Source organism: Nuphar pumila, chromosome 2 (assembly GCF_984573655.1).
Source record: "Nuphar pumila chromosome 2, dmNupPumi1.hap1.1, whole genome shotgun sequence".
Taxonomy (NCBI): Eukaryota; Viridiplantae; Streptophyta; class Magnoliopsida; order Nymphaeales; family Nymphaeaceae; genus Nuphar; species Nuphar pumila.
Window position 1 is genome coordinate 144,892,445 of NC_143250.1, and position 25,415 is coordinate 144,917,859.

The 25,415-nt window shown below is 39.3% G+C and overlaps 2 protein-coding genes, 1 long non-coding RNA gene and 1 pseudogene across 4 annotated transcripts; 2 read left to right on the forward strand and 2 right to left on the reverse strand.

Moving 5' to 3' along the window:
* The first annotated feature begins 374 nt into the window (after window positions 1-374).
* LOC149847455 (uncharacterized) lies at window positions 375-5,003 on the forward strand. The gene is made up of 3 exons (XR_016430384.1): window positions 375-518; window positions 608-770; window positions 4,518-5,003. It is a non-coding gene; the product is annotated as an uncharacterized LOC149847455 (long non-coding RNA).
* A 922-nt stretch (window positions 5,004-5,925) lies between these two features.
* Window positions 5,926-6,791, reverse strand: LOC149847456 (putative pentatricopeptide repeat-containing protein At3g23330 pseudogene; annotated as a pseudogene).
* A 5,521-nt stretch (window positions 6,792-12,312) lies between these two features.
* LOC149847457 (Pentatricopeptide repeat (PPR-like) superfamily protein) lies at window positions 12,313-14,061 on the forward strand. The gene has a single exon (XM_089997036.1). The coding sequence runs from the start codon at window positions 12,344-12,346 to the stop codon at window positions 14,018-14,020; it is 1,677 nt and encodes a 558-aa protein (XP_089853162.1). The 5' UTR covers window positions 12,313-12,343; the 3' UTR covers window positions 14,021-14,061.
* A 136-nt stretch (window positions 14,062-14,197) lies between these two features.
* LOC149847458 (psbP domain-containing protein 4, chloroplastic-like) lies at window positions 14,198-18,454 on the reverse strand. Of its 2 annotated transcripts, none has more exons than XM_089997037.1 (5): window positions 17,864-18,454; window positions 16,814-16,917; window positions 16,515-16,623; window positions 14,565-14,792; window positions 14,198-14,476 (listed from the first exon to the last, which is right to left on the reverse strand). In XM_089997037.1, the coding sequence occupies exons 1-5, from the start codon at window positions 18,210-18,212 to the stop codon at window positions 14,412-14,414; spliced, it is 855 nt and encodes a 284-aa protein (XP_089853163.1). In that variant the 5' UTR covers window positions 18,213-18,454; the 3' UTR covers window positions 14,198-14,411. The 2 variants fall into 2 exon arrangements, with proteins under 2 accessions (XP_089853163.1, XP_089853164.1); XM_089997038.1 differs by having other exon boundaries at window positions 16,814-16,921; window positions 17,864-18,002.
* Window positions 18,455-25,415: the final 6,961 nt, after the last annotated feature.

Sequence of the window (25,415 nt, forward strand, 5' to 3'; positions counted from 1 at the left end):
CTGCCTGCTTTTGCAAGATTGCAGATATGTTAAATTGGATGGCTTGCATCACTCCCCACAGCCATCCACAGGGCCAGACATACACCTAGACACACACTGTCCTGAACTGAGCACCCCTTATTTATGCTTGGTTGGTATTCTAAAATCTAAACAAGCTGGCTCATGCTCGGCTCATGAGCCAATGCCATGAACTGCTTGGCTCATTTTCCAGCGCTAGTTGTGGAAGCTGTCAACCATGTGTTTTTATATATTGTTTTCAATATTCATTGTCATTGTTACTGCATCATTTTTATCAACAATTGATATGTTTTTGAAACATGTTGCTTTAAAAATTGTAAATATTTGCTAATTCTAGCAGAATTTGTTTTTTGCAGCCACCCGTGCGTGAAGTTGATGAGTATGTTGTGCTTGTTCATTCTGGGAGGTGGGGAATCCATGGGGTTTCTCTTCCAGGCAGGGTAACCTTTGCTCCAGGTTACATCGGCTTTGCTACATTTGGTGCACCAAGGCCCATGGAGGTTAGTCATGAAGAAACATGACTCTTGAAGTTCCTGAAAATTTGTTTACTGCATTTCTATTGTTAATGGATTTCTTTCCCCTTGCTCAGACACAAATTATCAGTGATGAGACATGGAAGCTGGTAGATGGTATCTGGGAGAAAAGAATGCAGCAAATTAAAGAGGAGGTGTCTGTTGAGCTTGAGGAAGATACAGAAGTGCCTCATTTCTTGATGGCTGACCACTTTCTTTGAGCATAGTGTGATTTCCGAGGTATTGGATATGCCATCTATGCTTGACACCTTTTTGATGTTTTTCCCTTGAAAAACCATGAAATGAATATTTCAAGTGAGTGAATCCTATAGTGTACTTGGTTGCACGCATTTGCATGTGTCTGTCCCTAAGGTGTATGTCATCGGCACCAGATCAGTGCCACGTTGATCTCATCAGGGCTTTCCATTGGTTAGTCAGATTGACTCATATAGTAGCTCATCTTTGGTTGGATCACTATTGCGAAATGTACCCTTCATTGCAGGCAGCAATATAATCATGCTTGGTCATCTCCATTAGTTGGTTAGGTGGGGACACATTTTTTTTATCCAAAACTTAGAATAGCTATCTTGAGTGCAAGCAGCAATGTGTACACAGAGTACACATTTGCTCTCTTTTCTCTTTTGAGATCTATCTAAATTCCACATCTGGAGATAACTTGTTAATCACTTGTTACATGGGAAGTTGACTGTTATGAACAATGTTGTTAAGTATTTACCCCCCAAGGGGAGAAACGTACACTTCAGGGCGAGGCGTATGCCCTATGCCTCGAGGCACAAGGGCTTGTGAGGTGTTCACCTCAAGCCCTGAAGTGCAGGCCTCAACCTGAGGCGCATACCTCATGTGAGGCGTGTGCCTCACTCCCAAATGAAAAAAGACCCTCATATGACCATAGCACCAAATGGAAAAAAGACCACAAAATCAAAGCTAGGGCACAGTATGGGATTGATGCTTGATTGGTTGTGTTTGTGCCTCCTTTTTAAAGTAAAATAATAATAATTCTAAACCCTAAAGAGAAGAGACTCCTACCAAGTAAAATAATAATAATTCTAAATATTATTGGAACTCTCTCTCTCGTGGATGTTGATTCATTGATTTGTTCTTTTAGTTTGACTTAGTTGTTCTTCATGATTTTGGTGAAGTTGAGCTTTTGAAATCTTTTTTTTTTGTTCATTTGAGTGGTTCACGATTCTGCTAATTGTCTGTAGAACTTGTTCTTGCAATTCATTGGGATGATGAAGTTTAGTATCTGACAGTTTTTTTTTCCGATGAGGATCTGATAAGGTTGCTATTTGGAAAATTTTCATAAAATTATGTGATTTCCATATGAACTGATAATCTGTTTTTTTGTTTGAAGATTGACTAGTTTTTTATGTGTCTATTGTTATCTTATGAACTTAAAGTTCTCATGATTGGTTTCTTTCATAAATTGCATCTAAAATCAGTCCATTGATGCAAATTTGCTGAAAGAATTAAAAGGGAGGCAACACTGTTTTGGACTGCTTGGATGTTGCGTGCTTGTTATATTTTGAATTTGTTGTGAATTTAGAGATTAGAGTACCAGCTTTAATTAGTGAAATACTGCCTTTCTGTCTAGAAAACTTAAGATGTATGATGTAGTGGATTTGTCAGTTTCACTCACAAATAGTAGAAAATTAGTAGCAACTTGTGAACTTGACTTACTTTTAGGCATTTGGAACTCTATTTGTTTGACTGGTTGGCAACTGTTGTTATGCCTGCTTGGTGTTTTAGGCTGATGTTTTTTTCTTCAATTACGGTTGAGTTTATTGAGTGTGGTTTCCTCTTTTCATTTATTATCTTCTAAATTGTTTCATAATTGACACGTTTTATGACATCATGTTTTATCTTAGAAAATAGAATGATATTTACAATTTCCGTGTACTTCTGAATTTCTGTTTAATAATGGTCAATTTTGAACTGTTATTGAATCAGAGTCCTTGGTACTTTTTTAACTGAGTAGTTGCTGTTGTGTTACATTTGTTATTATTTACTTTAAAACCAAGTTATACATTCTAATTAAAATCATGCTAGTAGTGTTTTTAGGACATTTGCTTGTATACTCATAATGTGATGTTAATATTTGTGATACTTACGCCTCGCTTCATGTTGTTGTAATGCTTCATCTCGCCTCAATGCTTCTAACAACATTCGTTATGACTTATGAACCTACTAGCCTAACAGTTCAAGCTCGGTCTGCCTACTGGCTTGTTCATGACCTATTAGGCAACTGAGACTGCATTTTATTTTGTACTCCAGTTGCTCAATGAGTTAAGCTTGAGCAGTGCCTGAACTGGGCTCTGTGCACTTAGTATTGTTCTTTCTTTTTTCCTTTGTATCGTGTAGAAGGGTTTTTTGCAAAATGGTCCCTGCCTTATTGGCGATTTGCAGAAAGGTTCCTGCCTTATGCAATTTTGCAAATCCATCCTCTCCTTTTGCACTGTTGGTGAAAAGAAGTCCTTCCGTTAGGGGTGGCGTCAACCCAACCATGGTCAAACATTGATCCTGGTTAAATGGTAAAGCAAATTATGTTTATACCCCCAACTAAAGGATGCTATGTGTTTCTCTACCTTGACCCTATCTCCAGCAGCTCTTTCAAACCCTAACGTACTCCCATGTTCTGCACTTCCAGCATTGTGCAACACCCTCAGCGGCACACTCCGGTGCTATGTCTAATGCACATTCTCACTCATGCCTACACTCATTGCTGCATTGAGGATTGTGGTGGTGATGCCCCCCCTTCATATCTTAGATATAATCAGACTTCTTCCTTTTTCTTTTTCCCTTCTTTTTACAGGTTGAATTTCTCGACTGAATCTGTGTTGGTCAATCAGGGTATCTTTAGCAATAAGCAGTGACACCTTCATAGTAGGTTTTCTTCTCTCTCTTTCTCTCAATTATTAATTTCTTAGACATGGGTGTTTTTTCTGCTACTTTGTTTCGATTTAGGGCTGATGACAACTCTCCTTCTCTTTTGAATGATAACATCTGGTCAATGTTTTTCAAATGTCTGTCATATGTTCGTTCTGAGTTTCTCTTTTCTTTTCATCAGGCTTGAGTTGCTTGAAATATAATTGTTTTAACTCCATTCATGCCACTATCTTCTTGTTAATTGAAAAATGAGAGAATGGTAAGAGCATGGTCTGTTTAACTTGAGGTGTAGCTTGTGTTCTAGCCAGGGATGTTACACAAAAATCAACATAGACCTGTTTTGCACCTTGGTTGTATAATATTCAGTCAATCTAATCTTCTATGTACTATTAGTTTCTTGTCTGTTACATTTTTCAGTGGCTGATTCTCCTGTCGGTCTATGCAGTCAGCAGAGACCTGTTTTGTGTAAAATTCCTGTTGGTAACCATGAATATTAGCTAACCCAGTTTAATAGTGTGTGGTAATGACCTTTTTGGAGCGACTTGGTCTTTCACTAGATTGCTTTTTCAATAACCATTTTGTGGATTTCTTAAATATACATTATAGAATGTAATGGATTTCCTTTTAATATTCTCTGTTTGGTTTTCGAGAATATGATTAAACAATAAGTAGAATAATGCAGAGGATTATGATTTCATGAGAACTGTGCAGGGGCAGGACATTTGGGACATAATCAGAGGGTTATTGGGTACACTACCCAAGATTGCAGTTTTGCAACACTGGGACTTCTCTTTGTGCTCAGCTTCTCAGTTTGCCCAAGCTTATACCTTTACTGTTTTTTTAACTTTTCGTTGTGTTTTGGGTTGTAAGTTTTATAGATTTGGATAAGAAAAAAGGTGTTGTTTTATTGTTGATTCCATTCAATTGAGATTTTGACGACTTTCAAGTTGATAGACATTAAAAGTTTAGGATCGTTTTTTTTTTAGTTTCAACTTTATTATTGCTTTCATTATCTTATTCATTTTGTCATTTTTTCTGGAAAATGTTCATCAATACTGACCGTACATTGTTGTTGGGTAGGGATGTCCTATCAAATGCAGAGGTCATGAAGAGTGTATCATCAGTGTGCAATTGATAATGGCCACTTGATCAACAGATGATCGAGCAGTTCGGCCATGGAAGTGTAAATACTAAACCTCCAGGATGGATGTTTGTGTTATCTGTTTGCTCCTTAAGGTGGATTTCTCTGTTCTGAAGTCCATGTCTGAAGATGGTGATAGTTCCTGGGAGAATTCGATTGCTGGTGAGTCTGTGACAGGGAAAAGTGACGGTGAGTCAATGGCAGTTGAGAAGGCTCAGGGTCCATATGTTACAAAACAAGAATGGGAAGGTCTTGATGGTGTGAGCAGAGTAAATTCCATAATTAAGCTACCAAGGTTCTTTGGAAGTTTTGAAAAGCACGAGGAGAAAAAAGGCCGATTCTCTTACATTTTGTAATTAAATCAATAATTTCACCATGGTTGTACTTGTAGGCTGTTAATCAATAAAAAAGAACTTTGAAGAAAACTACTTTTAAGTTCATAAATATTTGTGATCTTTTGGTTTTCTATGAGACTTTTTGATGTTCTTGTAACCTATCTTCTTACTAGCGTTAATGTAAGTTGATAGAGAATTGGAATAAGGACATATCTTGTTAGGCAAATAATAAATTGTAGCGTCAATGTTAGTTTGATTGTTTTATGCAACCACAGTTCTTAATTATACGACATCCGATAATTTTCCCAGTATGCATGTTATATTTGGCATTGAATTGGTAAATGAATTAAAGTGTAAAGGGGCTTTGTAAATGGGATTGGAGGTTGCCATGCTAAGTTGGTTTTAGGCCACCGATAAGAAACATTTTACAACAGCCTTTTTCTAAGAATATATAATCAGGTCGAAGGTAACACAAACTACCCTAGAGTGTACTGGAAAGGCCAGCGTGGGCTAGATTAGAGAAAGCCTAAACCGTTGAAATCCTTGTTTCCTTTTTTTTATTTACTGGGAGAAACCGCCCCAGGCACAGAGACCTAGCCACACTGACTCAGCCATACTACAGTCTGTCTATGTCGGCATAAAACTCCGAGGGCTTACCCCTTGACCCCAGGGAGTTGCCAAGCTTCGGTTGCTTATGCAGGGGGTGATGCCCATGTGATTTGAACCTATACTGCCCTTCGAACGGTCTAGTCCCCATCCCACTAACGCCAAATGATCTTGCTGAAAGTATTCTTCAATGTTTATTCCCTCCCACCAATAACAATTCAGCATTATATCAGGCTTCTTGTAAAATAGTTGAACACTGTTGGGCCCATACAACATCGTTACTCATACAAGGCACATATCCTTTTATTTTCAACTGCTGAGTTAATCCACCAAGAGTTTCATAGATCTGTCTTCTGTGCTGATGCCGCAAGTCTGCAACCAGAAATTTGTGGACGATACTGTCCATTTAGATAGAGCTGCAACCAGGCACCTTCTCTCTCTCTCTCATCATTGCTCTAATTCTCTGCACATCATCCCATTCTCCAACTGATGTATAAACATTAGACATAAGCACTTGATATCCAGGATTCAAATGATCCAAATTCAGGATTTCCTGTTTTGCAATTTCTGCTACTCTGGAATTTCCATGGATTTTACAGGATCCCAGCAATGTAGCCCAAATTACAGCGTTCACGTTCATGAGCATGTTCTTAATGAACCTCAGTGCTTCTTCTAACTTCCCAGCTCTGCTCAGAAGATCAACCATGCAGCCAAAATGCTCAATTCTGGGTTTAAGATTAAAATCTCTCTTCATGGATTCAAAATATCGAAAACCATCAACTGATCCTGCATGAGTGCATGCAGAAAGAACAGCCAGGAAGATAACATCATCAGGTTTGGTTCCTTCCATGCACATTCTGTCAAATAGTGTTAGAGCTCCACTACTGTGTCCATGAAAGGCTAGTCCTGAAACCATTGATGTCCAAGTGATGATACACTGATATTCCCTCGAACGTGCATTATGGATGTCACCGCACTTTGCGTACATATCTAGTAGTGAGTAGTGATCTCAGACCTGGTTTTGTCCAAATAAGAATTTATCCACCTTCCATGATTCAGAGCACCCATATGGGCACATGCTGAAAGAACGCTGGTGATTGTGACCTCATCGGGTTTGAGGCCGGTGAGCAGCATGTTAAACAAGCGCAATGCTTCATTAAATTGACCGTTCTGAACATAATCGGTGATCACTGCATTCCATGAAACCACATTTTTTCTGTAACTTCTGATCGAATAGTAGACGAGCAGAGAATGTATCCCCAGATTGTGCATAGCCGGAGATAATCGATATCCACGAGACAACACTCCTTGCAGGCATCTCGTCCAAAAGACACCATGCCGTTTTCATGTCACTAAGCTGGCTATATCATGAGATCATGGAATTCCATGATACAGCATTCCTCTCCGGCATCCGATCAAAGAGCGCCTACGCCAATTCAATTCTCCCAAGCTTCATGTATCCTGCGATCATCGAGTTCCGCAACACTACATTCTTCTCTGGAATAGAATCAAACAATTCCACAGCTGATTCAGCATCTTCATGTAACATATATGCATCAATCATCGAGTTCCAAGACACAACATCTCGTTCAGGCATATCAACAAACACTTTACAAGAAGCGTTCAAAGCACCGCACTTGCAGTACATATCTATAAGAGTGTTCTGAACAAAAGCATTGGACTCAAACCCAGATTTGAAGACATGGGTATGCATCACCTCGCCCTGATTGAGACCCTCAGGAGCTTCTAAAGACTTCAATATAAAAGTGAAAGTATAATTGTTAGGAAAGACACCCATATATATTCCTCGTCCTTGTAAACAAGCAGTGCATCCCTGTGAAGATTTTGTTGGTTGTAGGCTTTGATCATGGCGTTGTAGAGTAAGATATTGGGAGATGGAGCAAATTTGAAGACCATGAATGCATCTTGGAGTTTATTAAAGGTTGAGTAGAGGTGGATGCGTGTGCCTAGCAAAAGTTTGCACCCCTGGAGCCCATGCATGAAAATCTGCACGTGTCTGCTGGACTTCTCTCTGGGTATTGCACTTAACAATTGAAACATTCTGCTTTCCATGTCTCCAAACCTAATAGGGACATTGTATCACACCGTTTAATATGCATGCCATAGTACTTTATTTGAATTCAAAGAGACCATAAATCATAACCAACTATGAAATGCTATATTGATCAGAATCTGTTCTGAAATGATAAACCATGGAGATCATATATATATAAGTAATGCGCGCTTTGGGAGCACCTACTCCCACATACTAAAAATCTTAGTTGTAGGTTGTAACAGTTTATTTGATAGGATTCATGTTTTGGATCATGTTTTTTGACATACAAATAGGATTTTTCATGTCATGAAATTTTGATACATTGCAAGCCACTGATTTTTTAAAGGTTTTAAGAAACCTACTTGTACGCTATAATCACATGATCCAAAACTTGTTTTCTACTAAATAATGCTTATAGATCATATCTATAGGGTCTGATCAACAAAAAAAGTTTGTGAAAATAAAAAATCTAAAGCTTTTATTGGATGAGAGTAGGAGCCTCGGGAGCAATATATATATATATATATATATATATATATATATATATATATATATATATATATATATATATATGTGTGTGTGTGTGTGTGTGTGTGTGTGTGTGTGTGTGTGTGTGACTCTACTATAGGATGACAGATCAGGTGCAATCACATTCCACACTTTGGTGTGCTGCTGCACCTGATCTGCCCTCCATCTTCTGTTGGGCACACAGCTGACAGGCTGAATCTTAGAGATGGAGAGTGGTATGGTGCAGCGATGCACTCGAAGTATGCAATGTGATTGCACCTTATGTGCCCTTCCTAGTGCACACCATATAGGGTTCCATGTCTAGTGGATGCAATGCGGCACCTATCATGCCAAGTGCCACACTACAAGGCGTTTGAATTTTATTTTATAAGTTTTAATAGTTTTTAATATTAAAGATATCTTTATACACTGACATCAAAAACATTTTATTAATTAAATAATAAAAAACATGTGTCCTCGTGTCTTAGTTTAAAAAAACTTTCATATTTGTGTCTCGTATTCATATAGAAACCGTGACCTTAAATACGAGTTCGTTTCAGATTTGATTAGTATTTAAGACCATATCTATATCCATCTTCAGTTGGGTGCTGCACCAAATATCCATATCCAAACAAAGTTGAATGACTTTTAGCAATTGGTAACATTTGGATTTTGGTTTGGGTTGGACATAGTTTGCATTAGGATACATTCATATCTAGCCCATGAATTTTTAAAAATAAATCCACACACAGTTCCGAATAAGAACATGATCCCATGAACTAATGTTTTTTTTAAGGTACAAGTGAATGAATTATTAAAAAGCATGAGAAAGAAACTAATGACATGGGGGCTTGTGTTAACCACCGTGATCTTACACTTCTCTTTTCCTATAGACAAGCCTGATGCAACCTCGAATGCTTTTGAGGAGGAGCTTGGTAGGTGCAGAGACCTAGCAACTGCCTCAGCCTTCCATACTTAGGGTCGCTGTCCTGTCAGTGTAAAACTCCGAGGGCTTACCTCCCGACCTCAGGGAGTCGCCAAGCTTTGGCTTATGCAGGGGGTGATGCCCATGAGATTTGAACCTAGACTGCCTGTCAAACAGGCATAGACCCCATCCAACTAAGCCAAACCCCTTGGGTCTGATTTTCTTATGTTTTGATCACAATAGATTATGAAGATGCCAAGATGTAATCAGGGAAGAGTTTTCGATGCCTTTCTGACCCTCTTTGCCGTTTGGTTTTTTATTCTATGCTTGGAATGAATAATGGTTCTTTGGATTTAAAATGTAGATGCCATGGATAATACAGCACTGTTGTATGTTGAGGAAGCATATGCATCCCTGCATCTTATCTTCTACAGGGGTGGGGGGTGTCCAGGGGGAACTGGGCTTGGTTTTGTCATTAGGCTCATTAGTATTAAAAAATGTATAATGTTTGTAAATATATAACAACAGCTAATGTAAGCCTGTTTCAAATCTGATTACTTAAATGGTTGGATTAAAAAGAAAAAAACCTGAATATGATGAAAATCTGATAAATCCATTTGCACGTAGAATAAAAACAGATCAGGGAAAAAACTCATCGGACATGGATATGATAAATCTCTTAGGCCCATTTCAAACTTGTCCATATCTGATAACGTCATATCATTTAGGTTTTATTATGACATCTATATCTAATAAACATCTATATGTACATGGGAGGGCCAGGCCTTCAGCCATGAATCATGATTGTGGGATATTCCCTAGTGATAGTGCAATGTTGGCCGATTAATTAACTGGTACAAGCAATGTTGGTTGATTCAAGGTCGAATCAATTCATTTTTTTAATTCGATTTTTCCATTTTTTTTAAGAAACCAACAACATTGGGTACAGGTGAAACAAATAAAAGTCAGTTGGATAACTCATTGATGCCTGCTTTATTAGCAATTTGGTCCAATTGGAACCTGTTCACGGCATCGTATATCGACTGTATGATGAGTGGGGAGGGATTAACTATGACAAAAGATTGACAGGGTCCTGATCTTTGAGGGAGCCTTAAGTTATAGGGTTTATACTTGGATCAGGTTAGGGTGTTTTAGACCATTCCTGGATCTGACCCGAAAATAAATAAGGTGTGACCCTTCTAAAACTTTTAAATAGGGGTGTCAATGGGTTGGGTTTGACCCATACCCGACCCATACCAAACCCAATAGGGTCAGAGTTTGGTGATAAATAAGAAGGCCCGATTAGAACTTGAGTTGGACTTGAAAGGTCTGATTAATATATGATTAATATATATATGGTTTGTGAAATTTCATACCAGACCTGGGTTGTGTTGGAGATTATACCTTATTTAGTGGGCCAAGCAATTGATAGTGAACCAATGAGCTCAGAGGCACTTGTAAACACACTCTTTCAAGCAATAATTGTTCCACTTAAGATCAAGTCCTCGGTGCAATGGGTATTCATGCAACTATACTCCCAGGATACAATCGAGCTTTCGCCTTCTCGCGAATGATCGAACCACACCCTGCACTGGGTAAGTCTAACAACCTTGACATAGACCACCTTGCACAACCTCTTGACTAAGGTTGAATTGAGTATGAATCTTAAGTTTGTATCTGAATTCTAATGGTAATTGAGTCGGGATCCAAACTACAATTGAATATGGGTCTAATAAGTAATCGAATCTAGATCTTTGATAAGGATTCAAACTATAACGAATTTGGATCCTTGATAGGGATCCAAACTATAATCAGGATCCTAGATAAGAATCCAAATTATAATGGATCTAAATCTTAGGATTGGATCTGAAACTAAATCTAGATCACAATCAGAATTGGATCTGAATTCAAACCGAGACTAGATCTGGATCTCTACCTGAATTTGGGTCTAACCTAATAGACAAAGGCACCAAAATTAGAATGAAAGAAGAAGCTTCTCAACTAGAGAGAGAGAGAGAGAGAGAGAGAGAGAGAGAGAGGAGAGTTGAGCTCGAGATAGAAAGAAGAGAACTGTGAGAGATGAGAAATGAGGAAAGAAAGGAGAGTTGGGTTTATATAGGCCCCCAACCCCTAGGCCTCATTAAAGGGTCATAAACCAAAATGTCTAGTCAATATGGGCCAAATGGCTAGCCATGAATGCTCAAAATGACTAGCTTAATGAGGGCACCAAAGCTGAACAAAAATGATCCTAAAAGGTCTAAGATTGACCTTGATTGAGTCAAAAGTCAATGACCAACGGATCTAAGGATAAGGGCGACAATTCTTGAAATGTTTGAGTTTTAATGATCATGCAAGTCAATTTGGATAATATCTGAAGAACATATATGGACTTGGGATCAAAACTGTCCAAGTACCAAAAAGGTTAAAGCTTAGCCAGTGAACCGAGTTAAAGTGGGTCGGGAGCCATGCAAGTCGGTTTGAATAATATCCAAATTGATCTAAAAGGGATAAATGCATAATATTATAGCTTGGTCAACCGATATATATAGACTTGATATCAAAACCATCAAAGTGTCAAAAAAGTTAAAGTCAGATTGAATCAGGTTAGGACCATTAGGTCTAAATCCAAAACCATAAATTCAAACCCAAATATAAATATTGTTTGTGAATCAAGATCAAAGGTTTGTTCAAGCCCAAAATCTAATGCCCTTGAGGGCCATGACCTTTTAAGACACCACGCTCACCACTCTCCTATATAAGGACAAAGAAAGTTTCTTGAGACTAAACTTTTGTAGTGATCCTACACCCACATACATAAAAAATTAAGAAAATATAATATAAGCTTAGGTAGTTTTGAGCCAAAATCCAATCAGCCCAATCTAGTGAATAAGATCTGCAAATTTTCAACATAAAAATGCTAAAAAGTATTATTTTATTGGGTATGGTCCGGTTCATGTAATCCTTATAAAATCTGGGTATTGTTTTTTATGTTGGGTCCCATTAGACCCAAATCCAGACCCGGTACCATAAACTCAAATCAAGTTTTGGCCTGGTTCCACCTGGGTTCGGACCAAACCCGATCCATTGACACCCCTACTTTTAAAGAATACGGATTTTACCATAATAGACCAATATATTGTTCTGTTCTTATCCATCCAAACCTCGACCAGGGAAGTGTGCCTCTGTGGATCTGGATCAGGGGCTTGATCTATTAACCCTAAAAGCCTATCTTTGTCTATAATACTTGCCATTCAATGGTGCAAAATGTTTAACAAGGGAATACCACATGTTGGTGTTCAATGGGAGACCATATAAGATAAAGCTATTATGTGATAGATGTCATTGAAAAATACCCCTCTCTCATACTTCAGGGAATTACATGCTTCCTTGGTCTTAAACAATTCTCAGGACCCCTTCCACTGGGCCACCCTGATCCAAGGCTACATCCGCAACCAGAGATACAAAAATGCCATTGTGGTCTATACACAGAAGCAGAGCCTCAACATAAGAGCATTCCACCATACCATCATTCCCTTGCTACTCAAAGCCTGTGCTGCTCTGTCCTTGAATTCTCATGGCAAATCCATTCATGGGGATGTTCTCAAATCGGCAATGGGATCCGATCTATACGTCAAAACTGCCCTCATTGATATGTATGCAAAATGCAGTATTCTCAGTGATGGTCGTAAAGTGTTTGACGAAATGTCTCAAAGAAGCGTTGTCACATGGAATGCAATGATTGGTGGATACGCAAAGAACGGTGACATGGCGAGTGCTTGGGAGCTTTTTGAGTCGATGCCTGAGAGGAGTTCGGTGTCGTGGACTGAGATGATTGACGGGTATGCAAGAGTTGGGGAGACGGCGATGGCTAGAAAGCTATTTGACCGGATGCCGGAGAAGAAGACTGTTGTCACTTGGACTGCAATGGTCAATGGATATGCGAGGAATGGAGAAATGGAAGCTGCTAGGAAGGTTTTTGATGAAATGCCAGAACGGAACTTCTTTGCTTGGAGCTCAATGGTGTTTGGATTTTGCAAGTGTGGGAATGTAAGTGAGGCTAGATCGTTGTTTAGCCGGATGAAGGAGAGGAATTTGGTGAACTGGAATACTATACTTGCAGGTCTGACACAGAATGGATGGTGTGAGCAAGCACTTGAAGTCTTCCAGGATATGCGTGCATCAGGTGTCAAGCCAGATGCAGTGAGTGTTGCAAGTGCTCTTTCAGCTTGTGCGCAGTTGGGTTCACTAGAAACAGGAAAAGAGATTCACCTTTTGATTGAACAAATAGGAATCCAATCGAATCAATTTGTTTCAAATGCACTGATTGATATGTATGCAAAATGTGGGGACATTTCAAAGGCAAGGGATCTGTTCAATGAAGCACCTGAGAAAAACGAAGTATGCTGGAATTCCATGATATCCGGAGTAGCCATTCATGGTCATGTCGATGAGGCATTAGAGATCTTTGCTGAAATGAGGTCACAAGAAGTGAAGCCTAACAGGTTGACCTTTCTGGCTGTTCTTTCTGCTTGTGCACATGCTGGATATGTGAAGGAAGGCATGGAACTGTTTGCTACCATGTGCAAGAATAATGAAGTTACAGCAGGAATCGAGCATTATGGTTGCATGGTTGATCTTCTTGGTCGAGCAGGTCTGCTTGAAGAAGCCTATGAATTGATAAAGAGCATGCCCATGAAGCCAAATTCTGTAATATGGGGAGCCATGCTTGGAGCATGTAGATTGCACATGAATATGGGGTTGGCACAGAAGGTGGTGGAGAGGGCAACAGCAGAAGAATCTGGTGATGATGGGCATTATGTACTTCTGTCAAACTTGTATGCAGCTTCTGCTCGATGGGAAGATGCTGAGAGAATGAGGAAAATGATGGTGAAGAATCAAATTCAGAAGATACCAGGCTGCAGCTCCATCATTTCTTCTGGCAATGTTGAATATCAATTTCTTGCTGGTGTTCACTCTGAGTCTAAAACTCATCAACTATATGTAGGAAGATGACCAAAATGGTTTTATTGTATTACTATTTGTTGATAAATAGTAATACATATTTTGGTCAAGTAATAGTTTGACTAAGCAAGAATTAATACATATTTTGGTTATTTTTTTAGATAAGTTGCTATCGGTCAGAGTGCTTCTCTTGGGTGATAAAGCAAGTTGAGTACTGAATACAAGGTCTGAAGAAAAGTCTCCTCAATTGGAGTTTAATATAAGAAATACAGAATGCTCAAGGAATAGGGAAAATTTGTACATTACATATAAATCTTTATATAGTACATAATGGTCCGCAGATCCACATGTATATCAATTTTCTAAGGAACAACAACCTCTTCCACAGTTGAAGCGTCCTACAAGCTCCCTCCTGCAGAGTCCAAGCTTTTGATTCTAGTCATCAAACAACTCTAAATGACTTGGATATCTCCTTTAGATCCTTATAATGTCTCTTCCATTGGAGACCTGCAGAAAAAGAAGGTGAATTTAACAAAAATATAGAAACCATTATTGTCTCTTTAAATATCATCATAAATTAGATTTGTATATTTACCACTTCCAGTTAAACCAAACAAATAAAGTCGGTTGCCAGCAGCAGTTGCAGTAATCAGGACATGGGGTGGCTCCAACTCATACTGATAATATTTTCTGCCAGAATGTTCAGTTACTTCCATGCTCAATACCTTTCCTTCAACATTTTCTCCAATAACTTCTGGCCCAAATGCATTGATCACTTTTTCAGGTGGTCCAATATCTTCAATTTTTGCATTGTCTCCAAAATCTATAACAGACACAATCAACCATCAAGGTTATACTTCATTATTGATACTATGAATTCATTCTAGCATCAGTATGGAATTAACATATTGCAAATGCAAAGAAGTTTTTTGAAACAGTATAAAATCAGGCTCCACATTCAGAATCAGATTCTGGACTGTTAAAACTCATGAAAATCTCCACTTTGTAAGCATCTGAAAAAGTCCATATGTTGCAGAGCTGCATATGTTAATATATATATATATATATATATATATATATATATATATATATATATATATATATATATATATATATATATAGAGAGAGAGAGAGAGAGAGAGAGAGAGAGAGAGAGAGAGAGATGATAATGTAAAATTTAAAGCAAATATTTTACAAGTCATTTTAGAATACTATCCATAAAAACAGAAAAAAAAGAGTGCTGTTTGAGATGGTTTAGGATATGTTGCACATAGACTATGATAGCACCAATAAGAAAGGTTGACCCGGAACAGATAGAAGGAATCAATGAGAAATATCTTTGGAGATTTAGAAAGAGATTGTAACAGAGGAGATATCGAAAATTGTGAGGTGCTGACATTGTAGCTTTTGATGAGAAAAAATGGGGAAATAATACTGATAAAGGTGAGACTATGCAGTTGGAATAAAGCTTGTTAATGATGATGATGACATAATGACTAAGACTAAGAGTAAAGAGTTTTGAGCTGTCACAGGGACTCGGCCAACTGGGTGCCGCACTCGCGTCGAAGCAACGCGATGCGGGTGCGGCACCCGGTGCGGTCAACCTGACCCTGGGTGTGTTGACCGCACCCAGGGTCATTTATGTCCAACGTTTGGACTTAATATATATATATATATATATATATATATATATATATATATATATATATATATATATATATATATATATATATATATATTCTTTTTTGGTTCATATCGCCAACCCCAATTGTTTTGGGATGAAGGCGTAGTTGTTTATATATATATATATATATATATATATATTTTGCCGCACCCCCGCACCCAAGGTTTTTGAAAGTGCCGCACCCCCGCACCTGCACCTGCACCCATGTGACATAGGTTTTGAGGTATGCAGAGGGAAAAGGAATAATCGGAACGACAATTCTATGAGATCCAGATGCAAGACTAGGGAAAATTAAGACCCACTCTTCAAGAGGAATGCTTCATTTCATCTGTCATAAGTCCCACCAACAAAGATTAACATTTTTAAAATTTGGAATCATCCATTGACATGTCTTCTTGTATCCATGATTAAACGATGATGCTTAGATATCTAGAGATGCAAACTGATAAAAAATTCTGAGCATGGAAAGTTAGGAAGTATCTGTCAATCAATTAACACTTAACAGGCTGAGATGCTTCTTATGTTCCTAAATCGATCATGCCTTCTGTTTGCTCATCCACCACACAGGGGATGTGGCCCTGACTGCAAGAGAGGGCCTTTCTGTCAAATTAAGTAAGCCTTTATACAATTCTCAATGGCAAAAAAATCAAATGGGTTTCACATTACGTGAAGTGAATTCATGATGATCCTACATATAAGTGCAATTCTGAGAAGTATTAAAATGGCAAAAGTTCATTGTCAAAAGAGTAATTTGATATTATCTGTTACTGACATACTACTACATTACATAGCTTGAATAACAGCTCCAAGGATATAGGAAATAGAACAAAGAAAAAGAGAAGAAACTAGATGTCAAAGTACCTGCAAATCTAAGGACAGGTGCAACAACGACAAACAATCGGCCTTCTTGAGCACTAGCAAATCTCAGATCAATCTCAGTGCCACCAAGATCTGCGATCGACACAGGAACCTATGATATGATAGCATACACATTCAGACTACAAGAAAAAACAATCACAAGCATAGAGATAATATTGAGAAAAGATATCTTTTATCCTTTTTATTTGTTAAGAATAAAAAGAAGTCATAGTCCATAGCAGTTACATAAATTTCTTGGCAGCATGGAAATGCTCATGTAGCTGCTTAATAAAGCACTGTACCTCTTCCCAGTTTGGAGGAACCGCAAATGTGTAGGGTACAATTGGACTCCATCCGACACCATGACCCCCTGACTTCTCATCTGGTCTCCTATAGGTCCTCCAACCTGTCTGAGCAAACAATCTCCTATTAAAGAGAGCCCAAATTTATGAGATTAAATAGACTTGAAATCAGAATGAATTTTATGTAAAGCACAATGGGATGAAATAAAAATAAATAAATAAATAAATAAATAAATAAATAAATAAATATATATATATATATATATATATATATATATATATATATATATATATATATATATATATATCAAAGGGAGTGGAAAAGATTAGCAAAAAAGGAAATAGTTTCATAAACAAACAATAATTCTTCAGCCTAAATCATAACAATCAGAAAACTTGCACAAAATTTCCTCAAAACAAATAGCTAAAAGTAACTCATTTTTTATAAGAGAACATGATAAGAATGGGAAATACAGGGTTATGAATAGCTATGAACAAATGCCAGTTTGAAGGATCAAATAAACATAAAAATCTCTCTCAGCGATAAGAGAGCTAAACCAAGAAAAAACTGGTTTTTGATAAAAAAAAAAATGAAAGAAGCAAACATGGAACTGTTGAGGGAGCGGCCATTGGAATAAAATCTAAAAAGGTGAAAATGAAATAGACATTATTCATTTTTTTTTATAACCCAAAAAAACGGCACCCGGCTCAGCCTGCCATACCTATGGTCAGCGTGCCGGCGGTGTAAAACTGCAAGGCTAGGACCCTGCTCCCAGGGCTTATGCTGGGCTTCGGCTTGCACAGAAGAGAGACGCCCATGAAAATCGAACCTTGACTGCCAGTCTAGCAGCCAAGGCCACACCCACTACGCCAACCCCCCTTGGGGCCATAGACAGGATTTTCCAGAAAAAAAGGAAACCGGCAAACACGATATTTTTAAGTGGGTGATCAATGGAATACTCTAAACAGGTGAAAATGAGAATACATAAAATCCATTTTTCCATGGAAAGATTGAAATGGGCAGTAACCTCAAGAAAGAAGAAGACCAACCTCTTTCATCTGGTTCAGATAAACCAGGAATCCTGCCTGGCAAAAGACCCTGTTTAATTACTGCAGAGGCATCTCCTTGGATCCCCAAGGCTGCATACAACAAGGAAAAGCCAGAGACAATGGCTGACCTCCTCCCAGACAAACCAGACAGGCTCAGCCCATTGCAAGAAGTGGGTTTCCTCTCTTCATCACAGACGCCAACTTCTGAACCAGAACCACCTGTACCAATTGAAGATCTGGAGGGTGTGAAAGGCTTTGCAGAAGGGTGAGGATGGTCAGAAGTCTTGGTGGTGGAGAAGAAAGTTGACAAGGTGTTGGTTCTCAATTCTGCTGTGGCTAAGGGAAACATGACGCTGTGCAGAACTTTAGAGGCTGCTGGATTCTTTCTCTCTCTCTTCTTCTGTTGCTGAAGCAATGGCTTACCGAACAAAAACTATCTGATGAGCAATAGCGTTCTGGTAGCAGAGACGTAATGGGGAGAATTTCTGGATGGAAAAGTTGATTTTTATATATGAAAATCAAGCTGTGATTCTGTGAATAGTGGACGATGCCTCCTGCACAAGTTTTCACAGTACCTTACGAAACTATCTTATCTAGGAAACGCGGCACCAGCCACCTTATCGCTATCTCAAAGTCTCTTTTTTCTTTTTTTTTTTGTTTTAAGGCAAGCTGAAATTAGGAAGACCCCACAAGTTATTATTCAACGTGGTTTTGAACCTGCAACATCCCACTACAAAGAGACGTGCAGCTCCTACCAACCACTCAGAGGCGCATCAGTATGAAGTCATCTTTTACGACCACCCATCTAGAGAAATGCCAAGATGAGGGGCTGTCAAGCAAGTCGCTGGCTTATGTTCCTTCGGCGGGTAAAGTGGTTGTTTGAACCGGTAAAAAGGTTTGATCGTAGTGGGATGAGGCCTAGGCAGCTGGGCAGGTGGTCTAGGTTCAAATCCCATGAGCAACACCTCTTGCACAAGTCCAAGCGTGGCGATTCCCTGATAGCAATGGGTAAGTTCAACAGAGTTTTTACATTACCAAAACAAGTACGGCAGGCAGAGCTAGCGCGACTAAGTCTCTTATCTTTCTCCTTGTAAATAAATAAAAAAATCTATTAAAATATGCTGGGTAACCTGAAGATGAATAATAGAAAATGAATAATAGGTATTAAGATGCTCGTAGTAAGAAATATATTTTAAATATATTTTATATGTATGATTAGGATACCTAGGGGCATTTTCTTGAACACATATTGGGTTCTGTTATGTGACTCTGGATTGAAGTCAATGGGTTGGGTATAACTCAATTACAAACCATACCAGATCCAATAGGGTCTGGATTTGGTAATAAATAAGGTCTTAAGAACTCATGTCAGATTTATAGGTTCCCATTAGTACACAGAGTTGGATATGATTTATGAAACTTCATACCAGACTTGGGTTTGGGCTGAGTTCCAATTAATATCTTGTAACATTCAATATAGAAAACATGAAAAATATTATTTTAATGGGTATGGACTGGATCTGGTTGTGTAAACTGTATAGGACCCGAGTATGGTTTTCTTCAATTCCAGACCCGATACCCAACACCTCATAGTCTGATTCAGGTCGGGATGCACTTGGGTCTGGTGAAGGTCCAGACTTGTTGATAACCAAATAGTCAAGCTTAGGGCTGGTAAACGAGCTGAATGAACCTAAGTGTTCAAGCTTGCCTCTTTCTTGCAATGAGCTAAGCTGAGTTCGAGCTCATAATAAGCCCGAGTTAAACGAGGCTAGTTCGAGCTGGCTTGTTTATAGAAAAAATACAATTTTAGAGTTGAGAAAAATATGATTAAAAAAAGTATATGTAAAATATATTTCTTACTACCTAACAAGCTTATGTAAGTCGAACCAAGCTGAATATCTGTTGTTCATATTCAGCTTACCAACCATATTTAATGAGTTTGGACGAGCTCTTTATGAGCTGAACATGAGCAGCTTGGCTTATTTACCAGCCCTAGTCGGTTCTGGATTTTATGGGTCATAATTCGTCTTAAGTACAAACCCATACGTGTATAAATTGAGTATGTGTGCACAAGCTCAGGGTAGAGATGCAAACAATTTGGATCCGGAACAGCTAAATATACGGGAGAGTGAGATCTAGAACAGCCAAAATTTGCAAAACCTTCATCCTGGATCCGACCCATTTGCATCAGGGATACGAGGGGTTCCTTGAACACTGTTCATCTATGTGATGAAAGGCATCCATCCATCGTCCAATTCCTCTTTGCTCACCATTCATCCAAATTATCTAAGGCTCGCAAACCAACCATGGTGTCCATCTAAAAATGGTGCCCCTGACCCAACCCAAAATCTTGATTGGGTTCATCCTCAAGTCAGTTCCGTTGGGTAGAGTAAAGAAGTGTTTCGTGCAAAATCCTAGCCGGTTTCTTCAAATGGGTTCAAGCTTTGCACTTGACCCGAACCATTGATCCATTCAGGGTTTCAGATCAGGCCGGGTTGGGTCGTGGACTTACCCACATCGCTCTCAACACAAACCTGAATCGACCCGTAAAAGTTGGCCTCACACGACTAAAATTGAATACACGAGGGTATTTACGTAAATTATTATAAAGCGCCAACCCATTAACTCTTCCCGCCAAAACTCTCTCTCTCTCTCTCTCTCTCTCTTCGCGCATCTTCTTCCTCAGAGAAGCCCTAGATATCTCTCTCTGTAGAGGAAGGAAGAAGAAGTGAAGCAGAAATCAGGGAAAGCTTAGAAATCGGCGGGCGTCTTCTTCCGTTTGATCGTCGTCGCAGCGAAAACGATCGATCGATATCCGTCGTCATGTTCTACTCTCACTTCATCCTCGTGAGGAAGGGCCCGCTCGGGACGGTTTGGATGGCCGCTCATCTTCAGCACAAGCTGCGAAAGTCTCAGGTTTCCGAGACGAACATTTCCGCTTCCGTTGGTGAGTTTTTGTGCTCTCTATTGGGATTTTCTCCCTTTTTAGGTTTTTTTGTGTGGGAATTCTTAGGGCTAGTGATTATGCGCTATTGATTTAGTGTTAATGAGAAAAAGAAGTGCTTCATCTGTTTCCTGATTGTGTTATTTTTTTAGTTAGTAAGGATCCGTTAATTGAACCCCGAAGTAAGATAATTTGTTTTGTTTTTCTGGTAACATAGGCATAGATTTGTGTGGTTTTTAGCCGAGGTAAATCCAGAAATTGTTGGATCATATTTCAGATCACACAGTTTCACAATCGTCACCATGATATAAAACACGAAATAAAACAAGAAATACAACAGCGTAAATAACATGATTAACAGACGACCGAAACAGTAACAGGGAGCAAGCATCAGACCAAAATCCAGACGTAAGCATATAAACAAACACAGGCACAGAACATAAAGAAAACAACATGCACATGTTTAGAATATGCAGCAGGCTAAGGCGTACGAAAGTACTCCCCTTAGAGAAGATTCGCCCCCACATACTGTGCGGATCAGGGTCCGGCGTCCTTCCCCCAGGATACAATAGCCACGACGAACCGAACGGTGCACTCCGGCGGATCGTCCTTCGAAAACAGCCTCTTCGAACCACAGTTGCAGAACAACCCCTTTCGGGATAACTCACAGGAAAAAGAGAGAGAGAAGGGAAATCGCAGAATGCTTCTTCAGAAATCGTCTGTCTCAGTCTCTCCGTAACCCCACCCCTGACCACGCTTTTATAACCCACGAACGGTTATGAAACGTGGAAGGAGCCCGTTACGGAATCCGAGGGGACGTGATCCGTTAACGGACTTCGAAAGATCGAGATCCGTTACGGAATCCGAAGTTCCATAACGGGCACGGAATCCGAGGAGTCGTGACCCGTTATCCATTCTCATTACCCGTTACCGAATCCAAAGAAACTTTGGGTAAAAAGATACTTGTCTTGATTGGATATGGCCCTAAAGGGCCAATTACCCGAACCCGAACCCGAACCCGAACCCGAACCCGAACCCGAACCCGAACCCGAACCCGAACCCGAACCGGCTCGGCACGGCACGGCGGGCGGGCGCGCGCGCGCGCGTGTGTGGTGGTCATCCCACTCCCTTGTTCTCAGGAACAAGTGTATGAGTTCACTAATTGCTTATAAAGCTCTCAGAAAACTCATGCAAAAGCAATATGGGACTATTCCACCTCATCAAGACCTCTATCTTAAACACCTCATTCCTTCTTCCTCATTCCTTCTTTGAATTTCTCTCCATTCTTTCTTACACCTAACATTCCCCCACAAATTCAAAGAATGAAGCGGGAGGAAACAAAAGTGCAAAAAAGAGACATTCTGCAACAAGACATATCATGCTTTCAGCAATGGTACCTTCCGGTTTGAACCACTACCTTAGTTGACTAACTTTTACCCCCACAGGAACGAAGTGAACTGAAGTCTTGAACTTGAACCTTTGGTGTAAGAGTGTCCATTAGCAACAACACGATAAAGGTTCTGGTTGTAATCTTTAGGGGCGGCGCGTTAATGGCCATGCGCCCGAATCCTGTTTCATGAGTGACTTCAGGAATAACCCAATTCCTTGAACTGCGGTCACACAGTCACACTCACATAGGTGGGCTTCTCCAAAGATGCACTGCTAACATCTCGCCTTGAAAGCTTTGAACCCATTCAGAGTTTTAACTCTTCCTTAACTTGCAGCTACAGCACCTTTCCAGAGTAAACAGGGGAACAGACACAGATACAAAGTATCATATTTAATAAGGTGCTATCCAGTTCACCCTACAGCTTGTTATTACCACATTGAACCTACTTTGTGGGATCTCCACTCAGATAGGTTGGGTTGCTACTGTAGATGAACTACTGATGGGTTTCAGTCCCATCCCCTCTCTGAATTTTAGGACTAAAGACTTATCTAGTCCTTTCGTTAATGGATCAGCTGTGTTCTCTTTGGATCCAACATAGTCCACAACAACCACTAACTGAGACACCAGTTCCCTTACAGATTTTATTCTGACTTGGATGTGTCTCCTCTGCTTTTGGTTATATTTTGTGCTTTTAATCTTTGCAATTGTGGCCATATTGTCACAATGCACAGATATCGCAGGAATTGGCTTGCACATTAAAGGAAGTTCTTCAAGAAGTCCCTTTAACCATTCAGCTTCCAATCCAGTGACATCTAAAGCACAGAGTTCAGCCTCAAAAGTAGACCGAGACAAGATGGTCTGCTTTACTGATCTCCAGGCGACTGCGCCGCCACCCAAGGTAAATACATACCCAGTCACGCCATAACTGCCAGAGTTCATGGCTATCCAGCTTGCATCACTATATCCCTCAAGAACTGCAGGGAATCTCTTGTAATGCAAACTCAAGGAAATAGTTCCTTTCAGGTATCTAAGTACCCTGTCCAATGCCTTCCAATGAGTGCGATTTGGACAACTTGTGTATCTACTTAATTTTGTCACAGAGAACGAAATATCCGGTCTCGTGCAATTTGCAAGATACATCAAACTTCCAATAATCTGAGAATACCTCAATTGAGACACAGGAACACCAGTCGTATTCTTATGAAGAGGGATAGAAGGGTCATATGGAGTTGCTACAGATCTCCCTTGGTTATAACCAAATTTCACAAGTACTTTCTCGACAAAGTGAGATTGTGAAATGGTTAACCCTTCAGCTGAACGAGTCAGCTTTAAGCCTAAGATCACGCTTGCAACACCCATATCCTTCATATCAAACTTACTACTAAGAAACGACTTTGTCTCATTAACAATTCCCATATTGGAACCAAACAGTAGAATATCATCTACATACAGGCATAAAATAATACAACCATCACTTTTAACTTTACAATAAACACACTTATCAGATTCATTGACAACAAAGCCAAATGATAATATAATATTATCAAACTTCTCATGCCATTGTTTAGGGGCTTGTTTCAGTCCATATAATGACTTAACAAGTCTACAAACTTTATCTTCATTACCAGGAGCCACATAACCCTCAGGTTGATCCATATAGATCTCTTCTTCAAGATCGCCATGCAAGAAAGCGGTCTTCACGTCCATTTGATGGACCGAGAGATCATAAATGGAAGCCAGTGCTATAAGCACTCTAATAGTGGTCATCCGGGTAACCGGAGAATAGGTATCGAAATAGTTTATTCCCTCCTTTTGTTTGAACCCCTTGGCAACCAGTCTCGCCTTGTACTTGTCAATGGATCCATCTGGTTTCAACTTCTTCTTAAAGATCCATTTGCACCCAATTGTGAAACTACCACGAGGGAGGTCAACCAGTTCCCAAGTACCATTAGAGATAATGGAATCCATTTCACTCTTGATGGCATCTTTCCAATGCTTTGCTTCAGGTGAAGCCATTGCATCTCGGAAAGTGGGAGGATCATCTTCGATAAGGTAAGTGATAAAGTCACTTCCCAAATCCTTGGTAATCCTTGGTCTCTTGCTCCTTCTAGGTTCAACCACTTCCTCAGACTCATCGGGTCTAGGATGGGAACAAGATGGTTCTACCCCCACATCTGTCATCCTTTCCACATGTTCGGGAATGGAACCATAAGTTGAAGGTATATCTACAGAAGACAGATTCTGAGGTACACCAACTTTCATGGGAAATACATCCTCAAAGAATGTAGCTTCTCGAAGCTCTACAATAGAGTTAACATCTATGCCAGATATCTCAGACTTAATTACTAAGAACTTGTAGGCATAGCTGTTCTCTACATAACCCAAAAAGACAGCATCTACTGTTTTAGGACCCAGCTTCTTCCTATTGTGCTCTGGGACAAGTACCTTAGCAAGGCACCCCCACACTTTAAGGTATTTTAAGCTAGCTTTCCTATTTCTCCAGAGTTCGAAAGGGCTACTATCCTTATGCTTCTGAGGTACTCTATTCAGAATATGGCAAGCCGTATTCAGAGCATCCCCCCACATATAGGTAGGTAATCCAGAACTCCCAAGTAGAGTATTTATCATGTCAGTTAGGGTTCTATTCTTTCTTTCTGCAATCCCATTTGATTGAGGAGAATATGGAGCAGTAAACTCATGAACTATTCCAACAGATTTGCAATATTCATCGAGTTTATTAAAAGTATATTCTCTTCCTCTATCAGACCTCAATCTTTTAAGTTTTCTACCAGTTTGTGTTTCTGCTTCATTCTTAAAGTTAAGAAACTTATCAAAAGCTTCATCTTTTGATTTTAGCAGATACACGTAACAGTATTTAGTGCAATCATCTATAAAAGTGATAAAATACTTTTTATGATTTCTAGTTAACACTCCATTAAACTCACAGATATCTGTATGCACCAGATCCAATATTTCAGAATCTCTAACAATCGTATGGAATGGTTTCCTACATTGTTTTGCTTGCACACAAATTTCACATTTTTTAGTTTTATCAATGGAATGCTCAAGAATCATTTTCAAGTTCATCATGCGTTTCACAGAGTTGAAATTCACATGACCTAATCTATTATGCCATAAGTCAGATGATTCTATGTTATAAGCAACATTAGACAATGAGTCAAAAGAAACATCATTTTCTAATTTATCACTGCAAACAT